This window comes from Oryx dammah, unplaced genomic scaffold (assembly GCF_014754425.2).
Source record: "Oryx dammah isolate SB20612 unplaced genomic scaffold, SCBI_Odam_1.1 HiC_scaffold_27, whole genome shotgun sequence".
NCBI lineage: Eukaryota > Metazoa > Chordata > Mammalia > Artiodactyla > Bovidae > Oryx > Oryx dammah.
In genome coordinates, this window is record NW_024070211.1 from 111,327,079 (window position 1) to 111,350,728 (window position 23,650).

Below are 23,650 nucleotides of genomic sequence, written 5' to 3' on the forward strand. Positions count from 1 at the left end.
TATAAGTTGATGATTTTGGAGGACACACGCTGGCAGTTCTTACTCTTTCCAATGTCGAAGCATGTTATGAAAGAAGCTAAATCAAGAATCAGTGGGCAAGTTATTACCTGTGCAAGTTCCTATCTGCTTCATTTCTAGCTCATCCTGGATGTCCGCATGCTACGCTGAATTGACTGGCGACTTCCTCACTGGATTACAGTATAGTGGTGCCACCTGATTCTCATGTTCCCTTTTCCTTCTAGTTGAAGGGGGATAAACTGTGCATTTGTTTTTCAAGGATTGGTGGTAGTTTAGTCGCTCAGTCATGTCTGACTCTGTATTACCCCAAGGACCATAGACTGCCAGGCTCTTCCATCCATGGGATTCTCCAGGCAAGAATACTGGAGTGGGTTGCCATGTCCTTCCCCAGGGGATCTTCCTGACCTGGGGATCTAACCTGGGTCTCCTGCACTGCAGGCAGATTCTTTACTGAGGGAACTGAATCACATAAACATGTGCTTCATTTCAGCTGTGTTTGAAATTGGGCTTAATGCCCTCTGACATTTCTCTAGGGACTTCTAGGTTTCTTTTTCTGCACACTTCTTGAGACTGGTGCTCTGCTAACTTTCAGGTTCCTTTCCTGCACTCAGGTTGCTGGCTTCAGTTACACCGAGGACAGATTACCACATTAAAAAACTCTCTCCTTGGAAATGATCTGCATTTGAAAAAGGTGGAGCTTGAAGTCACTTGAAAGAGTACTTTTCATTCTCATCCTTGTGCATCTTACCTACCTCAGTGGAAAACACTTTTTTTCCCCTGTATCTTTCAAGGTGACCCAAAAGCATACAAAACTGGGTCTCCAAGAATTATAGGTGTGTCCTCTAATGAACTACCCAAATTCACTCTCCTTAAAATTATCAGGACTATGGAGGCATTAAAAAGAATGAGCTCTAACTAAGTATTCTAAGGTTTGAAGTTTCTGATGAGTGGAAAAGCAATTTTGTAACAGTAAGTATGTGATTCTATTTAAAATATTTACATATATTTGCCTGTAAAAGGCATGGGATGACTGCACACAGTGGCTGACTGGAGAGTGGAACTGTGGTGTGTAGACAGGGTGAGGAAGGGGATTTACACTTAAAAAAAAAATCATTTCTGAATTGTCTGGGTTTTTCACTGTGTAGTTCAGTTAGATTCTTAAACATTAATTAGGTGACATCACACACCATCACCAAGAATCCATAACAGTCTTCACTGCGTTTGGAAAGTGTTACATTGTTGGTTTGACTGTGTTCATGCAGAGTTCAATTTCTTCACCAGACATTCCTTCATTCCTTGAATATCAGGTTCTTCGCTGGGTACCAAGATGAATAATACCTGCTCTGCGACAGGAAGGAAATGTGCCCCAGAATGCAGATAGAGGAATAGTGAATTTGGTAAAAATGGGCACCGTCATCACTAGGGATTCATCAGCTCCCTCACTTGGTTCATAATTGGCCTTCCGAAGGCTTCATCTTTTGGCAGCACAATTAGCAGACATCATCCTCTCATTCTTAAAAGCCACATTTAGGATTAAGACTCCAGTTAACACCACTGAGCTGGAGGTGTCCTCGGGGAAGGAGAAGTCCCCTGAATATGCCCACTGTGGAACCCAGGATAGATTTTCCAGCTGCACATAGATCCTGTCTTGTCTGTTGTCTCTGCTGAGTAATGTAGATTCTGGGGCAGCCAAGGGGGCAGGCAGCTGGTGACTTTGAACCAAATTTTACCTTTCAGCTGAATCCAGGGAAAAATAGGCAACGAAGTGGCAGACGATGCAAAGTGCTATGTTGAACGCTAGATTGTGCTTTATTTTTTTCCTCCCAACTTCACGTTTCCATGCACCAAAATGTTGATGCTACAAATATTGGATACCACGCTTACCTGACAGGCTTCTTCCATCCCACCTGGGCGCGGGGGCTCAGAGAGAGTGCGCGAACCGCTGCTGCAGCCCGCCTCTCGTGGCTGGAGCGGGCTCGGCCGGCCGCGGGATCCCCTACTGGCCCGGGTGCCCGAGCCGCTCCGCCGCCAGAGCTCCCGCAGTCAGCCCCCGGCGCGCACGCGCGCTCCCCTCCGGCGGCCTCGGCGCCTCTGGTTTTTGGCAGGGCGGCGAGTGGAAGGCTCCGAGGGGCGGGGCGGGGCGGGGCGAGGCGCGAGAGTTTGGAGCCACGTGACCGGCGCCAACATGGCGGCGCCCAGCGGCTTGCACCTGTTCGTCCGAAGAGGTAAGTTCCTAGAGGTGCGCGAGGGTTCTCATCGTTGCTCACTTGCTACGCAGTCGGGTTCAAAGGGATACACGTCCGCGATCAGACATCTCGGCGTACCAGATTGTGCTTTCAGTCCTGCGGACATATGCAGGCACACGTTACCACTTGTCACAGAAACAGATCCGTGTGTGTTCGTCATTTGCTTAGATCACGTCACTGCGTGGCATCTATTTGCAGTCCCGCATTGAGATTTATGGGACATTATCTGAAGTTTTCTTCGCCCACGTCAGCTGTGTGATTGGTGCAGCAAACTTATTTATTCCGGCTGCAGAGCGATGAACCTACAGTAACGGAAATGCTCCTCGACACCCGGTTGCCGCAGAGAAAGCAACTTGTATCTATTGGCATTATCCAACACGTCTTTGGGGCAACTTGGAAAATGTGATTATTCTCTTCCACTGTCTTAAGAAGAGGAGAAATTATGTCTGGTTAGCTTTAAATAGGTGTCATTCTATTATTCTTGTGCGGTACTTTAGTCGCTCAGTCATGTCCGACTCTGTGCGACCCCATTGACTTCAGCGCGCCAGGCTCTTCTGTCCAAGGGATTCTCCAGGCAAGAACACTGGATTGCGTTGCCGTGTCCTTCTCCAGGGGATCTTTCAGATCCAGGGATCGAACCTGGGTCTCCTGCACTGCAGGCGGATACTTTACCGAGCGAGCTACCAGGGAAGCCCTTGTGTAAGTGGTGAAATTTTAGTAAATGTGCAAACAGTTTTGCAGATGAATCTTTGTTGGATTTGAACTGGTTTCTGAATCTTTGTTGGAAAGAATTGGAAAGTTTTTTTCAAAACTGGGGGAGGAAGGGAATTAAAATATTTTGAAGAACACTTTAGGTGTCAGGTATGTAGGAACAATCGTCTTGCGAGGCAAATATTACTTTCACGGCAAATAGCTGCCATTTTTAAGTGCCTTTTATGTATTAATACGTACTACCGTGTTAAGCATCTTACATGTGCTAACTACTTTTTTGGGGGGAGGTTGCGGGGTGCTGCATGTGGTATATTAGTTTCTGGACCCGCGGAGAGGAGGGGAACTCCAGTCCCTGGCATTGGGAGTCTTAACTACTGAACCACCAGGGAAGTCATGCTAATTGCCTTTTAATACTCAATGAGTTAGGTATTATTATGTTTGCTGATGAGAAAAATGAGACAAAGAGGTTAAGTAATAAGACCATGATTGCAGATTGTAAGGGGCAAAATGGGCATTTGAATATGACTCTGATTTTTTTTCAAGGGTTCGTTCCTCTGCCCTGCATGGCATAGTCTCTTCACAGAAATCAGTGTGCAAAGTAGAGAATCAGAGACAGGACAAACATTGTGAGTGTGTGTGAAAAGTAAAGAGAAAGATGTTTTTAGAGAAGAAGGAGGTTGGTAGGAGGATAGACCTGTCTTTTTTGTGTGTTAGTGGAGTAAGGAACCGCGGGGAGATTTGAGGTGAGAGATGTGTAAAGGGACGGTGATGTAGGTAGTGATTTGGACTGGTTGGATGGGAGAGTGGAAACCTATGTGAAAGTACAGCCTTGTGAAAAGAGCACCAATTTATACCTCTTAAGATCTGGGCTCCAATCCAAACTCTATTTACTAATCAAGTTACTTTTTGTTTCCTCGTTTGACAAGAACTAATGGTGTTTAGACCTTTTTTAGGAACTGCAGGTAATGGTGAAGAGGATCTGGGCAGATAGTCAAGGTAGAGGAAGAGCCAGAACACACACATGCACACGCATGTATTATATGCACACATATATGTATGCATGTGTATAGAATCTTTGTGGATTATAGAAATAAGATATTCATCGTTTTTCTCACTTATGATTTTGACAAATGATGGTTCAGACAATCTTGGAAAGAGCTCTTACAGAAAAAGCTGTAGTAATGCTTCCCACTACACCCCACGAGGGTTATCTTCTGACTCGAAGTGGGGGATCTTCTGATTAGAAGAGGGAGGGAAAATGTGTCATCAGGAAGAAGTTTGGTGATGGGGAAAGGCCCCTTTATGGACTATTCATAACTAGTTTTATGTTGCAGACAGGTTGTCCTGTACCACCTACTCTCCACCCCTCAGGGTTGAAAATGACGGATAAATTTGTTGAGTCCTCTCTCCTCTTTCTCCTTTTCACCCCTTTAGATTGATGTAAATTAATCCACTCTAAGTCTTTGTGCCAGAATTTATCCTCAGCATCTGTGTGCACATTTCCCTCCTGGAAAATGGGAAGAAAAGTCTTTTTAACTGCTTAAGATGGTCATAAGGGCCTCAAGCCCCGAGGCACGGCCATCCTTGTTCTCTTCTGTCATGAGCTAAGGGATGGATTAAAACTATGAGTAGTGACGTCGGAAAGGGGAAGGGACATGTTAGTCTCTTGAAACAGAGAGAGAAGGTAACAAGCCCTTTAGGGATGGAACTATTCCTGGTATTAACACTGTCAATAAATCCTAGATCACAGTGCAGAATCCCTAACTGGGTCCCAGGAACTTTCTGTTTAATCTCACTCCCACCTCCCACTTATTAGAATCTTTGTTCCAACTCTCAAAGCTTCATAAGATTCTTACGTTGCACAGTGAGTATGGGAAGGAAAAGTGTGGGGCAGGCAAAGAAGGAGGCATATTTTCTCTTTTACACTCATGTTCCTTTTATGAGCCAGTCTCTCCTGGCTTGCCCCTGTTTCTCTGATTTTCCTGGACTTTCACTAGGCTTTTCTTCTACTTCTAGGTTTATAAATATTAGTGTTCTCTAAGATTCTGTTCTAAGCCCTCATCCCTGTTTCCTCTCCTGGTTGTCAGCAATCATGTTTACCCACCTCAAATGACTGCCAAATCTATACAATTTTTTAAAAAAAATCAGTGGAATATCCCTAGAACCGAGCACCGGGCCTTAATCCCCGCTCTCTGTTAGGCATCTTTTCCTGATGTGTCACAGATCCCTTAAGTTCAACAGGTTCAACATGGAAGTGAATACTTTTCCCCACATCTTCTGCTCCTCCATATATATACTCTATTTCCATTAATGGCATCACCATCCAGGCACTACCTAAGTATAAGCATTTAAGTTCTTTTGGTCCTTGCCACCGCCTTCAGCATCTGTGTTCAGTGAGTCAGTAAATCCCATTTCTTGGATGCCTCCAGCTTTTTGCATGGTCTGGGTACAAGTCTTTACCATCTCTTGTAATTAGTTTCCACCTTAGTCTGTCTTCTTCCCTACAACTGTCTTTCTAGAATTCAGGTCTGATTATGATGCTTCCCTACTTAAAAAAACAAAAACAAACAAACAAACCCTGAGAGCTCTTCATTGCTAAAGTCTGAATCTCTTAGGATCAAAGGATAACTCCATCTCAGCCTGGCCTCAATTTATCTCTTCAGCCTCATCTCCTGCCAGTTTCCCAAAATCATATCTGCTAAGGTTTGCCATTGTGTACCTCCTTAATTGCTTTGCCTGTACTGTCCTTTATTCACCCAGCAAATCATTCATCCTTCAAGGCCACACTTAAATGTCATCTCTCCTTTGAAGCTGTCTTTGCTTCTACCCAGGCTGAACTAACCCAGTCTGCTTCAATAGCACTCAGGACATGCCTTTATCACAACACTTATTACCCTGAATCAGAGTATATACACTTATCTGAAAAGTATTTTACACCTCCATCTCTCCTGCTAGAATGGGAGCTTCTTAGAGACAAGAATCTTATCTTCTTCATCTCTGTCTTCCCAAAATGTGGCGTACAATATATGTACATAGTAAGTACTCACTTTCATAACTGAACGAAAGACCTTTCAGAATGCAACCGCCTGTAGAAATATTTGTGCACCAAAGTTATATAGTAGGCCTAAAGAATAATTTATCTCAAAATGTCAGTTTTTGTCATATGACTGGCGTAGATAGTGACTTTGTTCCCTGCCCACCCCTTTTATGTTCCATCTCCCTCCAAGATTATTTTAAGGCAGTTTTACTTTTGTGTATCTTTTTGGGCAACTGTGAGAATTTTGTTCCATGGAATTTGAGTTGTGAGTCAGACTTTTTAGAGATAATTAGAAAAAAGAGGTTGGGAAAGGGGAAGGGAAGACATCTGGAAGAGAAGTGCTTGAGGTGTAAGCAGTGTAGTCAGAGGAGAGATGAAGAAAGCTTATGGAAGTAAACCTGTGGAGCGAACTGAAGCCAGCGAGAGGAGCGGGGACAGACTGTGAGTAAGTCCAGCAGAAAGTCTAAGAAAGGCACAGTTGGTGGGTGTGTGAAATAGTTTGGCCTTTCCAGAGGGCTGTGTGGCAATGTGTATCAAGGTGAAAGGTATACATACTTTTTAGCTAACAATTCTGCTTTTAGGAATTTATCTTGAGAGAACAATAGGATGAGTGTACGAAGATGGATGAATAAGAATGTAACTTTATAATAATAGTGATTGGGAAATATTCACCAGAATCAGAATCTGAAATGGCTTGGTAAGAGAATGACCACATAAATTATGGTTCATCCATGCAGTGGGGTGCTATGCAGTCATTAAAAAGGATGATGTAGATGTACTGTAGACTGAAGTATTCATGGGTATATATGCAGCAGAAAAACCTGGGTATAGAACAGTAAATCCTACTTACATCATGTTTTGTATTTTTGCTTCCTTATATGTATACATGCCCAAAGAGATATCTAGGATGATGTTCACCCAAGTGTTCATAGCAGTTATTTCCAAATGGTGACAATAGACTGATTTTTACTTTATGCTTAATGTGTTTGAATTTTATACATTGAAAAGATAACATTTTTATTTTCCAAAGCTTTTGTTTAAACTGTATAAAAACTGTATAAAAGAAAAAAACAAACAAACAAATACAGAAGATAGCAAATGTTTGAATGGGACCAGATTCAGGGGGAAAATATCTTTTACTGTGCATATTCTCTGCAACAAAGCAAAGTGTCTATGTAAATTATAATATAGAAAAGGAACACCTTTACAATTTCATGATCAAAGAATGGTAACTGGAAATTACTTATATAAACTATAGTTTAAGATACATTTAAAGCTATTAGTATTTTATCATTCTTTTTTAAACAAATATGCAAAATAGTTACAAGTGCTTTTGTTTATTTGTGACTCTAAGGCCATAGATTTCTTTCATTAAGAATTTTCTTATGATAGTGGTTTTTCAAAAATTTAGCCTCCAGATAGCAGAGGGGTATTTTACCTCAGAAATTAGGTGCTTTAAACTTTTGTCAACGACCTGAGATCCTTGGGAAACAGTGGAAACAGTGGCTGACTTTATTTTTCTGGGCTCCAAAATCACTGCAGATGGTGATTGCAGCAATGAAATTAAAAGACGCTTACTCCTTGGAAAGAAAGTTATGACCAACCTAGACAGCATATTCAAAAGCAGAGACATTACTTTGCCATCAAAGGTCCGTCTAGTCAAGGCTATGGTTTTTCCAGTGGTCATGTATGGATGTGAGAGTTGGACTATAAAGAAAGCTGAGCACCGAAGAATTGATGCTTTTGAACTGTGGTGCTGGAGAAGACTCTTGAGAGTTCCTTGGACTGCAAGGAGATCCAACCAGTCCATTCTGAAGGAGATCAGCCCTGGGTGTTCTTTGGAAGGAATGATGCTAAAGCTGAAACTCCAGTACTTTGGCCACCTGATACGAAGAGCTGAGTCGTTTGAAAAGACTCTGATGCTGGGAAAGATTGAGGGCAGGAGGAGAAGGGGACGACCAAGGATGAGATGGTTGGATGGCATCACCAACTCAATGGACATGGGTTTGAGTGAACTCCGGGAGATGGTGATAGACAGGGAGGCCTGGCGTGCTGTGATTCATGGGGTCATAAAGAGTCAGACATGACTGAGCAACTGAACTGAACTGGATGCAGCCCATGGGTGATTTGGAAAATACTGTTGATAAAGAGCTTCCTGTGACTTAAACTCTATGTGGATAACCGGAGAATGGAGATGGATTTTTGCTATATGATGTTTTTTAACAAATAGCTTTCAACTCTGTTATGGCTTGTTACTATATAAATTAAAGCATGCTTAATTAACAATCAAATCATGGCCCCAAAGTCCCTAAAGTCAGACTTGTCCCTCAAGTCATATATGCTGTTATGTCTTCCCTCTGCCTGAGATAGCTTTCTTTCACAAAGTTCCTGTCTCCTGTTGAAACTATGAATTATAATGCACAGTATAGAACATGTAGACTCTCAGTGATACTTACTGTGAGGTCATTAACCAGAAAAAGATGTTGGCCTGTGTTGTGGACAATAATGATATTCATAACATATGTTATTTGGAAAATACAAGTTATAGAGTATTTTAATGTAATCTCATTTTGTGAAATCAAATATGGATATTCCCCTGTGTCAAAGTGTATAACAGAGAGAGAGAGAGGTGGGGTGAGGGAAATGGAATTCACCTAGATAAATATTCACAGTTTTATGAAATGCTCACTTTCCCCCAGCATTGGGAGTCTTTGAAAATGCAGAGTGGATGCTATGTACCTCCAGGTATTTGGCAAAGATGGGAGAAGAGTAATATATATGCAGAGTTTCATTTGAACATCATCTTTTTTGCAGTTAAAACAGTTTTTTCTTGTAAAGATTGGTTTTCTTTTTTAGCTTTTGAATGTGCAGAATTTTAAACATACAGAAAAGTAGAGAAAGCCATACATACCCATCACCTAGTTACAACAGTCATCAGTTTATAGCGGCTTGTTTCATCTTTTTCCCCAACCACTTCTCCTCCCCAAGCTGGGTTATTTTGAAGCACATTTCAGATATAAAATTTCATCTGTAGATTCTTCATTATGTAAGTCTAAAAGCCAGGAGCCTTTAGAATTTTCTTCGTATATTGTACTTAACAGTTCTAGAATTTGCATTTGGTTCTTTGCGTATACATTTCTCTGTTGAGGTTTCCCAGCTGTTTACTCATGTCTATCTTTTCCTTTAAGTACTTGTACATGCATATTTATAATGGCTGTTTTAAAGTCCTTATCTGTCAATCTGTCATCTGGACAAATCAGGATCTGTTCTGTTTTATTGACTGCTTTTTTCCCTTGGCCGTGTGTCACATTTTTCTATTCTTCGTATGTTATCTAGTATATAATTATATATATGACATAATGAATAATAACCTTGTGGAGATTATGTTGCTCTTCCAGGCTTGGTTTTCTTCTTTGGTTGAGTGGATCTGTTTTGTTTTCCTCCAAGTTCTAGAGTGTGGCCCTTACTCTAGGACTTTGCAGAGTTCCACAGAGTTTTTCTATAAAGGGCCAGGTAGTAAATGTCTTAGACGTTTGTCGACCCTGTGGTCTCTTATTGCAACAACTCAAGTCTGCTAATATAGTGCAAAGGCAGCCTAGACAGTGTGTAAACAAATGAGCATAGCTTATGTTCCATTAAAATTTATTTACAAAAAAAGACAGTGAGTTGGGTTGGCTCACAGATCTTAATTCACTCACATTTGCCCTGCTTCTGCGTGGTTCTTACTCCCGAGGTCTCAGCTGATCTTTCTGGTTCCAGTTGAATGCCTGTGGGCCTTAGTGAGGTCTTTCTACTCTGGTTGGGCTAAGACTTCAACTTCTTCCAGCCCTGCAACCTCTGGAACCTCTATTCAGCTCTCAGCCTTGCAGCAGCCTTACTGTCTGGTAGACCCTTTGTCTCTCTGTTTTCCAGAACCGTCAGTACCCTGCCTCGCAAATCCCAGCAGCTTCACAACCAACCCTCTGCTCTCTAATGAAATAGCAAGGTGCTGTGCTCGGCTTGGGCTCCATTTCCCAATGAAAAATTTGGGATGGTTTCCCCAGGCAGAACACTGCAACCCAGCTGGACTCACCTTGTGCATTTGCTTACCCTCAAGGTTCTCTGTCTTACATTGTTCAACGGCCAGTGCCAAAAAAATAGCTCCTTCACATTTTGTCTAGTTGTTTAAGGCAGGAAGGAATTCTAGTACCAGTTATGCCACATGGCTTGAAGAGGATGTCAATTTGTTTTATTCAGTAAGTTTATTTTCCCTTTTTTTTTCAGGAAATTTATTTGTTGAAGCAGCTGGTTCATCTGTGTGCCCTAATGGGGCTTTCCACATTCTGTATTTTGCTGATTGAATGAATATATCCAGTAGGGTCATTTAAAATGTTCCTCTAGGGGCTTCCCTGGTGGTCCAGTGGTTAAGACTCCACACTCACAATGCAGAGGACATTGGTTCAACTCCTGGTCAGGGAACTAAGATCCTGCATGCCTTGCTGTGCAGCCAAAACCAGACTGTTTCACTCAGAGTAAAAGCCACAGTCCTTATAATGTCCTGTAAGGCCCTACTCACACTACTTAACACTTTCTAACACACTGTATGACTTACTTATTTGTCATTTATTTTTTGCCTACCTCCTCAACTAGAACATAAGTTCAGTCAAGAGTTTTTGTTTTGGAAAAAAAAAAAAGAGTTTTTGTTTTGTTCTTGGTGTAGCCCAAGTACCTAGAACAATGCCTGGCACATAATAAGCATTCAGGAAAGATTTATTGAATGAATCAGAGAAAAGTGGCTGATTAATAATGATACAATAAAATTATTAATAATGAATATTTGAGTCAAATAACATGTTAAAATACATAAAGCAAGAGCTGTTAAAATAAAAGGAAAAATAGATAAAAACCACAATCATAATAGGAAACTTTAACTACTTAAATTTGACAATTTAAGTAGACATAATAAGGTTGGATTTCAGAGTGTTATTATTAGTAAATTTGATTTAATATTAAATTTGATACTTTGATTAGGATTCTTTTTACAAATATACATGAAATAGGGCAAAGGATAGTAAGTTATGCCACTAAAAACCTTCACAAGTGCTAGAAAGAAAAATTGTACATTCTGCATTCTCTCATCATGAAGCAGTAACGCACAGACTAACGAAGAAAGAGGAGATTTGCCGCAGGTGTTGTGGAGATAGAGAAGGAACCTAGATAGCGGGGGATATGTCATTTACAGTGTACTGGCCTTGGAATACACAGTTCTTGTCCTCCATGAGTTCACAGTCCTTGGTGGAATCAGACATGTAAATAAATTTTGCAATAGAGTAAGAAGGATACACAGATAGAGGTGAGCAGATGGTGCAATGGAGTCATCCAGTAGTGACTAAGGAACCTTCTCCTTCACAGAGGAGGTAAAGACTAGGCTGAGTCCTGCTGTGCCAGGAGGGCCTAGTCAGAGGAAGGAGTCAAGAAACAGGGAGGCCCCTGGTCCCACGGCAGAGGTGGAGTGAGAGCCTATTTAATTTCCTGGGAGCTCTGCTGCTCTAATACAGCAGGCAGGCAAGGTGAGAGCTGGCGAGCAGCCAGTTGGAGATGCTTCTTTTGACAGTAGCGTGTACAGGACTGGGGGGCCATCTGAACAGGACAGCTGAGGCATGTGTGTGAAAAGGGAGAGAGAAACCAGACTCCTGCTCCTTTAGTGTTGGAAGGATGTTGGATGAACATGTAGATAGATTTTCATCTGGAAGAGGGGACAGAAAACTGAAGAAGCTCCCTGTCCCTCAGTTGCTTTAGTTTCTTTCTGTACATTTTTGCCGAGGTTAGAGATGAAATGAGGTAGGGGACAGGGAAATAGGAGGGAAAAAATGACAAGAGATAATAGAAGGATTGCCCAGCAATGTTGAGATCCAAGTGAAATTAGAGACCGTGTATCTGCAGTGGCCCCATTCATTGTCACTGTGTGATTTTCTTCAAATGGGCATCATCCTGTGTGTATAAAAGAGTGAAAGTAGATAGTTGTATTGATGGAATTTTCCAGATGGATGCACTGGAAGGAGTAGAGAGTAACAGGAAAGGAGAATGGGGGATTAGCAAGAGGGGGATTGAATTGGTGAATCCTAGACTCCAGTCCTCTTGCCTGGAAAATCTCATAGACGGAGGAGCCTGGTAGGCTGCAGTCCATGGGGTCGAGAAGAGTTGGACACGACTGAGCGACTTCACTTTCACTTTTCACTTTCATGCATTGGAGAAGGAAATGGCAACCCACTCCAGTGTTCTTGCCTGGAGAATCCCAGGGACGGCGGAGCCTGGTGGGCTGCCGTCTATGGGGTCGCGAAGAGTCGGACACGACTGAAGTGACTTAGCAGCAGCAGCAGCAGCAGAGTCTAGTCTAAGCTAGATATTTCCCAAGGGCAAGGACCCTGTCTGTTTTGTTTTGGGGCTCATTATTATACACTGAATAATCCATAGAGTATAGAAGTAAAAAGGAAAGAGTCTGATAACTGGGGGGAAAGGAGTTGTCCTAAGATGAGAATTTCCTGCAAGAGCAAGGAACAGATATAGTAGGATGAGAAGTGAGGGAAAGAGAAAGTTCAGTGGCAGTGGTCTCCTGAACTGGGTCAGATGGTTTTTAATTTAATTGGAGAAGGAAGCCTAATACATATGACGACCAAAACAGTATGATAGTTTTATTTTTTCAGTCTTTAAAAAAATTCTCTCAATGGAAAAGATTTCAGCTCCCTGGAATATTGTAAAGGGCACCTGGAAAAGATTGCTCAAAAAGATAATAAATCTGGGGAAGATAGAATTATGAAGTTGCCTATGAAATGGCAGAAGATAGTGGAACAAAACAGTGAATTTGTTATTCAATGAAGTTCTTGATGAAAAAAAAAAAAAAACCAACATACAAACCAGTATGTTAGTGCTCTGGGAATAAGAGAGAAGAAAGATAATTAAGGGCTGGAATGATCTCTTCACAGAACTGGGCCTTGAAGGATGAGTAAGGTGGTTGGCCGAAAGGTGGAATGGTGGGAGAGGATCATTCCTAAGGGGGTAAGGCCGAGCAGTGATGGAGAAAGCATGTGAATACAGGAAAGTCAAGACCTATTCAGAGGGTTCTGGAATGGAGGGTTTGGCTGGAGCTGAGAATTTGCATAAGAGAGTTATAGCAGAGGCAGATTAATAATGAAGTTAGGGCCAGATGATGGAGAGCCTGAAGGCCAGCTTGCTGCTGCTGCTGCTAAGTCGCTTCAGTTGTGTCCAACTCTGTGCGACCCCACAGATGGCAGCCCACCAGGCTCCACCATCCCTGGGATTCTTCAGGCAAGAACACTGGAGTGGGTTGCCATTGCCTTCTCCGTCTGAAGGCGAGCTTAGGGTTTATCTTACAGGCAGCAGAGACTGATAAAAGGTTTTGAGAAATAAGTGAAATGGTGTCTCTGTTTTAACCTGACACTGTTTAATCCTGTTTAACACTGTTTAATTTAAACTGACCTGTTTAATTCAGGTGGTGCCCTGAATGCACTGATGAGCGAAAACGATCACATCAGTTGGGAGATATTGGCAGAAACAAAGTGATGGGGCCTGAATTAGTGCGTTGACTGAGGATGGAAAGGAAGAGATGGATGCAAGGGAAATGGTACAGAGAAGGAGGAATCAGGACCTGGTGGTTGGAAAGGGGACCTTAAGGAGAGGAGCTGTCAAAGCATTAAAGGAGCCGGCGCAGAGAACCTAGTGAGGGAAAGAGGCTCAGGAGCAAATTTCAGGATGGCTCAGTAAGCGTCAGTGAAATTGACCACTTGGAAGTCATAGTGACTTAGACCAAAATTTTAGCAGTGGAAAGAGATGAAAAGTGATGGAAGTGGCTGCAGAGAAGGGTGGGGATTCTTGGGTTCTTTTTTAAAATAACATCTTAATCAAGGTATAATTCACAGATTTTGAAATTAAAAGACACTTGCTCCTTGGAAGGAAAGTTATGACCAACCTAGACAGCATATTAAAAAGCAGAGACATTACTTTGCCAACAAAGGTCTGTCTAGTCAAAGCTATGATTCTTCCAGTAGTCATGTATAGATGTGAGAGTTGGACTATAAGGAAAGCTGAGCACTGAAGAATTGATGCTTTTGAACTGTCGTGTTGGAGAAGACTCTTGAGAGTCCCTTGGACTGCAAGGAGATCCAACCAGTCTATCCTAAAGGAGATCAGTCCTGAATATTCATTGGAAGGACTGATGCTGAAGCTGAAACTCCAATACTCTGGCCACCTGATGCAAAGAACTGACTCATTGGAAAAGACCCTGATGCTGGGAAAGATTGAAGGCAGGAGAAGGGGATGACAGAGGATGAGATGGTTGGATGGCATCACCAACTCAATGGACATGAGTTTGAGTAAACTCTGAGAGTTGGTGATGGACAGGGAGGCTTGGCATGCTGCAGTCCATGGCATGGCAAAGAGTCAGACACGACTGAGCGACTGAACTGAACTGAACTGAATTCACAGATTATACAGTTCACACCTACTTAAAGTGTACAATTCAGTGGTATTTAGTGTACTCAAAGAGTTGTGCAGCCACTACCACCATCAATTTTACATTTTCATCACCCCTGAAACAAACCTTTTGCATGCCTGCTAAGTCGCTTCAGTTGTGTCCAACTCTTTGTGACCCTGCAGACTGTAGCCCACCAGGCTTCTCTATCTGGGATTCTCCAGGCAAGAATACCAGAATGGGTTGCCTTGCCCTCCTCCAGGGGATCTTCCTGACCCAAGGGATCCAGGATGTCTCTTACATCTCCTGCATTGTCAGACGAGTTCTTTTCCACTAGCAACCACCTGGACAGCCACGAAACAAACCTCTTACCCATTAACAGTTACTCCCCAGGCCCCCTATCTTCACCAGCCCTAGGTAACAACTCATCTGCTTTCTAGCTCTATAGATTTTCTATTCTGGACATTTCAAATAAGTGGAACCACACAATGTATGGTCTTCTATGACTGGCTTCTTTCACTTAGGATGATGTTTTCAAGGTTTATCCATGTTAAAGTATGTATCAGTACTTCATCCCTTTTTTATTGCCAAATAATATCCCATTGAGTAGGGTATCACCTTTCCTTTACTTGCTGGACATCTGGGTTACATCCGTTTTTTGACTCTTACAAATAACGCTGCTGTGGACATTGGTGTGCAAGTTTTGTGTGGACATACATTTTGTTTTCGACATAGAAGCCCTGGCTATGTTTAGAAGCAGAGGGAAGGGCGGCAAATGGTAAGGAATAAGGACCACTGGAAATCCTGGAGAGCAGGGGGCTTCCTAGAGAGAGAGAGGACCTGAAAGAGGTGGAAAGGAATGGAAAGAAGAGAAGGGGGAGATGTCTATAAGACATTTCCTTCCAAGATGTCCCCTTGGAAGTGGCGAGAGTGTCTCTATTTCCACAACAGGAGTGAGGAACACATGGGGAGTGCTTTTTCTAGGAATAAAAAGACTTTGAAAATATACTTTCTGATTATAAAAGTAATACAAAGAAGGCTGTATATAAACAGAGGCTAAGAACGTGGGGTGTCAAATCAGGCTCCTTAGGTTCGAATCCTGCTGCTGCTCTTTACTAGTTAGCAACCATCTTGGCTACCACACAGTTCTTAATAATAAGCCCTTCATAACTACAGTTGGCTCTTGAACCACACAGATTTGAACTGCACAAGTCCACTTATACATGAATTTTGTTTTTATAGTAGGTGCCACAGAGCTACACAGTCAGCAGATAATATTTATTCATAGATGTTCTCCTGCGAGGAGGATCAGCACCCTTGAAACCAGGTTGTTCAATGGTCAACTGTATTCATAGTGGAAGTATTAAGCTACTATAAAAATATATAAAGAAGAGGGAATTCCCTGGCAGTTCAGTGGTGAGGACTCAGTGTTTTCACCTCAGTGGTTGGGGAAAGATCTCACAAGCTATGTGGCATGGCCAAAACCCAAAAAGTATAAAGAAGAAAGTAAAAAGTCAATCCAGTCCACTGTTTAGTTAGAATTGGCATTTCTAAAGTGTTTTTCCCCCCTAAGGAGGGCTACTAGTAATAGAACCATGATTTCTAAAAATTCCTTCCACATCCAAGAGAAAGCTTATTGATTACTGAAATATTAATTTAGGAAAATTAACTTTTGAGGTCCTTTTGTCTCTCACATTTGGATTCTATTTATTACACTTGCTTATCCTTCTGCTCAGCCTTGTGATGATTCTGAATTTGGGGCATCACATACTCTGTCTCTGTCATCAGTAAGATTATGATTTTCCTATAAGACCAAGTAGAAATAGGTCACAGATGAAAAGAACACCCTCGCCGCACTCCCCGCCAACTGGCTGGTGCATGCAGCTGAAAACCAGCCCCTCTAAGAATTGATGTTACAAAAGGCAGCTCCTCTCTGTCGTCTTCTGTCATTTCTCCCTGACTTTATGCTCTGTGAATAGCAGCTGTTCAGGGCATTGCCAGGCGAGCACAGGGGTGCTGCAATCAGAAATTCGAGTGAGGGACACAGCAGGAGAAGGCTAGGGCGGAGGGAGGTGTGATCTGCTGATACAGCGAGTAAGTGGGAGACACGACAGACAGATAGCAGTACGATGGCCCATGGGGAAGCATGTGAAGGATGATCAGTTACCTCGATTTAAAAAAAAGGAAGTCTCTTTCACCAGTAGAGAAAAATCTCAGCTGCCGAGGAGAGTCTTGTAAAGTCTCTTAGGTGGATTGGTACCTTGTGCTAGCTTCTTTTAGGGTCAGATTAACTTTCTAATATTGTCTTCTACTTTAATGTTATTGCTTTAATCATTAGACTACCACCAATTCCTTCAGGCAATAGGAAGTGATTGAAGATTTAATGAGATTCATATTGCTTGTCCTTAAATGTTGATGACTTCCTGCATCCATATTAATCATTGCTGACCTTGATCTTCAATTCCTTCCCAGCACAGATTCTCATCAAGTATACCTAGTGGATCCCACAGTGTTCACCAGACACCTGGTTTGTTTCCAAAAGTACGTTAACTCTGATGTTCAGTGTACATCAGATTTTTTCAGTACCCTTGTCTGCTTTGTCTTCGAATTCTTACTATTAATATGATGATAAATCTGGAAAATTTAGGGGCAGAAAAATCAGCAACTCTAAACAGGGGATTTAGCCTAGTTTAGAAGATTGTTCTGTTCAGCAGACCTTGAACATGCCTTAATTGGTTGTCTAGGTCAGGATGTCCAACTGGCAACTCTCAGACCCCATCCAGGCCACAGAGCGTTTCTGGGTGTCTGAAGTGTGTGTGCTCCGGCTGGCGAGCAGCAGGACCCAGCCTTTGTCCCCTGTTCTGGCGGCCCCAGCCTTTAGTTCAGGCCCACCCCCTCCTGCCACGGGGCCCTGGGAAACCCTGGCTGGCCACCTGGTCTCCTCACGCCCAGCATCCGTGCGTCTGCACCCCCACCCTCGCCCCAATTATCCCCCCAGCCACCTTGGCAGATTTTCTGACCAACAGTCCTTCCCTGAATAAGGACCCAGGACAGGAGCTTGTGAGAGAGGGGAGGGCTGAGGATTCTGGGGAAAGATGCAAGTGAGCAGAGGGGTGTGGGAGAGAGGGAGAAAGGATCAGATCAACTGAAGAGAAAATAAATATGTCAGACCTGGAGTGTGAGGTGGGTCTGTATATGAGCAGGAAGGAGTAGGTAAGGAGGTGAAAGCTTGTGTGTCTCCACGCCAGTCGCTGAGATGAGGAACAAAAGAGGTAAATTTGCGTGTGAAAGAGGCCCCCTGTGAGAGGTTGGAAGAGAAAATGGAGAGAGCAAAACAGCTCTGCTCCGTTGAACCTGACCGGCCACATCACTGGGAAACACAGTCTGACAAAGCATTTTTTTTAAGCTTTGTGAATATATTTATAACAAAAAACTGTTATAAAAAAGTTAAATCACAAATAGATGGACCCTTAGAAGCTTAGATTACATTGAGATTCTTTTAGGATGTCCCAAATTCTGGCTGTGATGATTGTTTTAAATGTGGCTCATCCCAACCGAGAAGTTGAACAGTATTGATTTTGATGACGTGCTTACCATTTTTTAGAAACAAATAATTGGAGTACTTTTTACATACAAATGTAAGTTTTTCATCTTTTAAAATAATCTTCTATTGATATCATTTAACTGGATAAGTAGGAAGATATCCTTTTTGTGAAGTAGGTTTTCATATTTAATGATCAAAATCTTTATCCCTTAAAAAAACTTTTTAAAAATAGTCAGAAATTTTCATACCTATTTTTAAAAATTAAAAAAAGATTAAAAAAATTTTTTTGACTGTGCCGTGTAGCATGTGGAATCTTAGTTCCCTGACCAGGGATTAAACCAGAAGCACATGGTCTTAACCACTGGTCCACTGGGGAAGTCCCTCAAATTTCATACCTTTGAACTCAATTATTTAATTCCACTTTGAGAAGTCTGTATTCAGAAAATAACTAGAGATGTTGGCAAAGATTTTGTTTCAGGGATATCTATTACAGTGTTAACCTATATTAGCAAAGTACTAGAAATTCCTTAAATGTCTAATAAAATAGATGATTAAATTATGATACATCCATAAGATGAGAGAGACCATTATATAGTCACTAAATTACTTCTTCCAATTTATCTCCACACTATACTCAGGTGGCATTTTAAATAGCATATCGAATCAGTTCACTCCCCCTTAAAACCTTTCCTTGACTTTCCATTGCACTAACCATGAAAATCCTAACCTCCAAGGCTTAGTACCCAACTCTCCAGTCCTTCCACTCCTGTCTACTGGCCTGTCTTTCAGGGGCTCTCATTCCCTCAGCCCTTTCCTCCTCAGGACCTTTGCACAGGAACTGCTCCTTCCCAGTTCTTATCTGGCCAAGTCCTGCTTGTACTTGAGGCCTTAGCTTCATCAAAGGGATTTACTGACCCTCTCTACTACCCCTGAGCATGCAGGGACAATATCCAGGACAGTTCCTCTGTACTGGCCCCCAGGGGAGTGAAGCTGCCACCACCTCCAACTGCTTCTGGATACTCACAAAGCCAATGCGGGAAGCCAATGGAGGACGCTGCTCAGAAAACCCTAACATTTCCACATCGTGCTCACTAGCCAAAGAAAGAATAACAGATTCAGCCGAAATGACGCCTCTGTCCATTCCCTGCTTCAAATCTCCCACGAATGTTTCTAATTGGTAGGGTGAAATTCAGATGTAGAACCTCCATGTAGGGGAGTCTGGGAAACAGAGTTCTTAGTTCTTGAGTCTCTGCTGTACAGAAGATGAGTGAGGAGGAGGTTGGAATGGATGCTGAGACGGTCATTTTTTCCACGATCACTTACTGTGAACCATGGGCTGTTACACTGGTAATAGTTTTCACACTAACCTTGTCACATCAGTGGATTACCAAGTCTTCTAAGGCAGGAGTATGAGTAATTCCTATACCCTGCCACAGTAAATATGCAAGATTCTGTAGAGGGTAAGAACTAAATACCTATATGAGTGAAATGTAGTCATCTTGCCAAGAGTAGCATCATTATTTGGATATAAGGGAAAACCTTTTAACCCAAAATGAGACAAGGTAGTGATTAAAAGAAAGCCTTTAAAACTCCAGGGAAAATTTCAGTTTGTTTATGTGAAAAATGGAAGCTTAATTGAGATCGTAGCTACAAATAACTTTTTTCTGATGTTGAAAGGAGCATCTAAATAATGCTAACGTCATTGAATAAGAACAGCCCTATCAGAGAGGTGCATCTGCCATTGATGTTTGAAATGAGAAAACTCAGGGTAGTTAATGGAATTGAGTCCTGTAAACTTGTGTCTGCTTATTAAGAACAGAGATAGGTAACTTACTGTAATGATTAAAATAAAAAAGCAGAGAAGTAAAAAAAAAAAGATACTAGAAAACAGATGCATTTGGAAAATAAAGAGGACTTTCATGCCATGGATCACTAAAGTGATCAACTTGACTTCATGGCCATTGACAAATTAATGAGAAAGTAAGGACTCTAATAAATTGCAGTCGAGATTTGAAGGATAACTTATTCTGTGGGATATAACAAACAAGATAAAACATAATTAGAAATGGTTTCTTTATCTGTGATAAGAGGCTTACTTAAGAGATATTTCCATAAGTAGTACGGAAGTTGGAACACAAGACTGAATGAGGAGTGGTAACTTCAGCTCTGGGTGTAACTTGCCATGTGACCTCAGACAGGTCCCTGAGTTGGCAGCCTGTGGCTTCAGCTGCCACTCCTTTGCTGACCCATCTATCTATTCATTCTCCAGTGCTAACTGTCCTCTAGATATAGGCTATCCCAGTTTTAAACTGTATTATGCATTTAGAATCACAAGTTTTTAATGTCCTCCCACAGTTTTTTACACTCCTTATTTTAGAACACAAAGCTCTCCATATTTTGACCCTCAGCCTGCATCTCTGTTCTTGTGATGGGCACTCTTCTCTCAAACCATGACACCTAGAGGTTTTACAAAGACTATTCTCTGTGTGAAATGCATATATCACCACTAGTTTTCATCAGGTATTATGTTTATGCTCATTTTTTAAAACTCAGTGCAAATACACTTTGATTGATAATGCACCATCTCTTGGTTCCAGCCCCATGCTTTTGGTACCTCTAGTGCTATTTTGTAACTGTGGGTTGCAGGCATGTGTGTGTGTTCAGTTGCTCAGTCATGTTGGACTCTTTGTGACCGCAGTGGCTCAGTGGTAAAGAATCTGCCTGCAATGCAGGAGACTTGGGTTTGGAGATACATGTTCCATTCCTGGGTCTGGACAGGAAGATTCCCTGGTGAAGGAAATGGCAACCCACTCCAGTGTTCTTGCCCAGAAAATCCCATGGACAGAGGAGCCTGGTGGGCTACAGTCCTTAGGATCTCAAAGAATCTGACACTGAGCAACTAAACAACAACCACCATGGGTTAATTGATTTATCTGTTTTTCCCTTCTGGGCAATGAATTGCCTGAACATTGGGATTCTGCAGTAGATATGGAGCAGGGCCTGGAACTTTGTATGTTCAACAAGCTTCTTGGAGAATTCTGAAGACTCAGAACTCAGTTTTAGTTGGTTTCTAAGATCTTTCAATTCAAATGTCAAGACTTTTCCTCCTTGCATTTTAACTGGCATTGCAGAGCGGGGAAAGGCCTTTGGGTAGTTGATTAAAGACAAAGAAAAGCATAGGGAGTCTTCTTCCATGCCCACCTTTCGTTTGCTTAATCTGTTCAACTTTTTATTAATTCCAAGACTGTTTATTGAGGGCTTGCTATGAACTGTTTTTCTAGTCATTTGAAGCACATCAATGAACAAAACAAAAATCCCTACACTAAAGGAGCTTACTCTGATAGGCAATAAATATATTAAATAAATTGCAGAGTATTTTAGAAGGTGATAAAAATTGAGGGGATAATGGAACAGAGAGGGATAAGTTTCTTTTATTTTGTCAAAACTTGATAATAAATTACTGGAAAGAATAGCTTATTTAATTTGAGTTGTTTAAATAAGCCATACTTTAAAAGGCAGAATTTAACCTGCACCCAGTTGGAAGAGAACCTGGGATTTGCAAAATTCAAGTCTGGTTTCCTTTTATAGAATTGACAATAACTGTCTTTCCCATTATGTTATTACATGTTAGTAGAGAAATAATTTAAGGAATTGCTTTTAAGGAGTCCTAGTAAATTATATGATATAAATTTTTTACCACTATAAAGAAAAAGGAAACAGAATTAAGCCACAAAGCAGTAAAAAGAAGTTTGTGTTTTATACTGATCTGCAAAGGCTGATTTATTAATTAAAAAAAAAAAACAAACTTCATTCCAAAGCCTCTTTCCTTATCTCTCCACTTCCCCTTTTTAATTTTTAGTTTGGATTTTCATGTTTAGGTAAAAAGTTTGGGTCCTTTTAGAATTTATAAGGAAGCCTCATTGTATGGATGAGAAGCATGGGACTTTAGCTTTACCTCTTTGGGTGCTCAGGAGTAAGCTGGTTTTGTGGAGAAAATCACGTATCCATCTTTACTTTCAAATAACTTCATCAAAAGATCAAATATTTCACTATAAACAGTCTTAAAAGTCAAACTGATGTTGCCTGCAGAGTCAGCTAAAAGAGTGATGAGTATTGTTTTGCACAGCAGTTGAAATTGTTTTCCAAGTCCTTCCACAATGAGGTAGAAAATGACTTTTCTCGCACTCCTTAAAAAACTACAACTCTGTGGCAATTCTGATGACTGTCAGTTCCTGTGGGGTATTTACACAAAGATACTTTTAAATGAAGAGTCATTTTTAGAGCAATTAGAGACAGAGGCTAGACAGAGACTAGCCCAGCTCCGGGCCTGGCAGGTCGGGGTTAAGGTTTATTGACAGGACAGGGTCAGGCGTCTGCTCCGCCGCTCCTGCCCCTGGTACCTGCCCTCCGGATACACCCAAGACCTCAGCCAGCCAGCCGGCCTGGGCTCCCTGCCATAAGCACCCCCCACCCCCACCCCCCAACCCCATACAATGCGGGAAGGAAAGAAGAAAGGGGGAAGAATGGGCGAAGTTCTGCCGAAACAGTACAGGTCAGTCGTGAGATACAAATTTGAAAACATTCGTTTCTGTTTTTCTGGCAGACATTGTGTCACACTAGGAAGAAAGAAATTTTAAAACATACAAAGAATTATCTGTTCCTTCAGCTTTGTAGTTTGCAGTTATTGCATCCTGCAGAAAGAAATTGCCTGGCCAAAGTAGCCTTTTAATTTCATTTTTCAGTTTTGAGTTACAGGTTTCTGGCATGCTCTCTGACCACTACTGTTACCTGGTGGCGCCTATATTTCACTGAATTTAGAAGTACAGACTACCTGGATCCAGGCCCAAAGGAACTGTTTGCGACTGATAAACATGATACGCCCTGCCCCCATGCAGGCTCTTGCTTTTCCCTTTAAGGGAATCGAAGACTGAGTCCCGGGGTCCCCAAGGGAGTTAAAGGAAAACGTGTTCCGGTATTCTGTTTGGGTGGTGAGCTTGCTCTGGGGTTTTCTGTGCTGCATCTCTGCCTGCCCAGAGGCTGGTGAACATCCCAGCCGTGCCTCTGCTTCTCTCTCCAGTGTTGGTAATTAATGCAGGGAAAAATTTTTTGTTTTTAATAAAAACAAGCAGAGACATCTATCAGTACCCACAGTCAAGGCAGAATTTGTTTGACATCTTGTGATTGCTGCTTACAAAAAGAATGACAGCAGTTATTAAACAAATAAGAAAAAAGCTGCTGTTTATGGGTCGTTTGCAGATACCCTAAGAATATCCTTGGAACATTACTGCTTTTGCTTGCATGAGTAGAAAATAGTAGAATGAACAGAATCATTAATTTTTGCGATCTGGGTTGTATGAGATTTAGAATAATAATAAAAATTCAAATATTAAGGAAATGTATTATTTTTAGCTGCGTAATATATGAGGGGCTTTTCCTTTCATTAGAGTATATTTCAAGCGTTTGTTTTTATGATTGCAGGGGGAGTATTAGCATTCAATGTAATTAAACTTAATTGCATTTCCTATGTGAATTATTTTTAGTCTCTTTTTAAAATGCATTTATGATTCTTTTCCTCTATACTAACTATTCCTGGAGGTTTGCCCTGAGAAAACATTATAGACAAATTG

The 23,650-nt window shown here is 41.7% G+C and overlaps 1 protein-coding gene across 2 annotated transcripts in view; it reads left to right on the plus strand.

Annotated features, from left to right (window-relative positions):
* The first annotated feature begins 2,168 nt into the window (after nt 1–2,168).
* Nucleotides 2,169–23,650, plus strand: part of METAP1D (methionyl aminopeptidase type 1D, mitochondrial) — a 72,309-nt gene continuing 50,827 nt past the window's right edge. The window contains exon 1 of one of the 2 annotated variants that reach the window (XM_040229346.1): nt 2,169–2,243. In XM_040229346.1, the coding sequence (XP_040085280.1) occupies nt 2,204–2,243 (40 nt within the window). In that variant the 5' untranslated portion in view covers nt 2,169–2,203. The remainder of the gene's footprint in view (nt 2,244–23,650) is intronic. The other variant, XM_040229347.1, reaches the window with a different exon arrangement.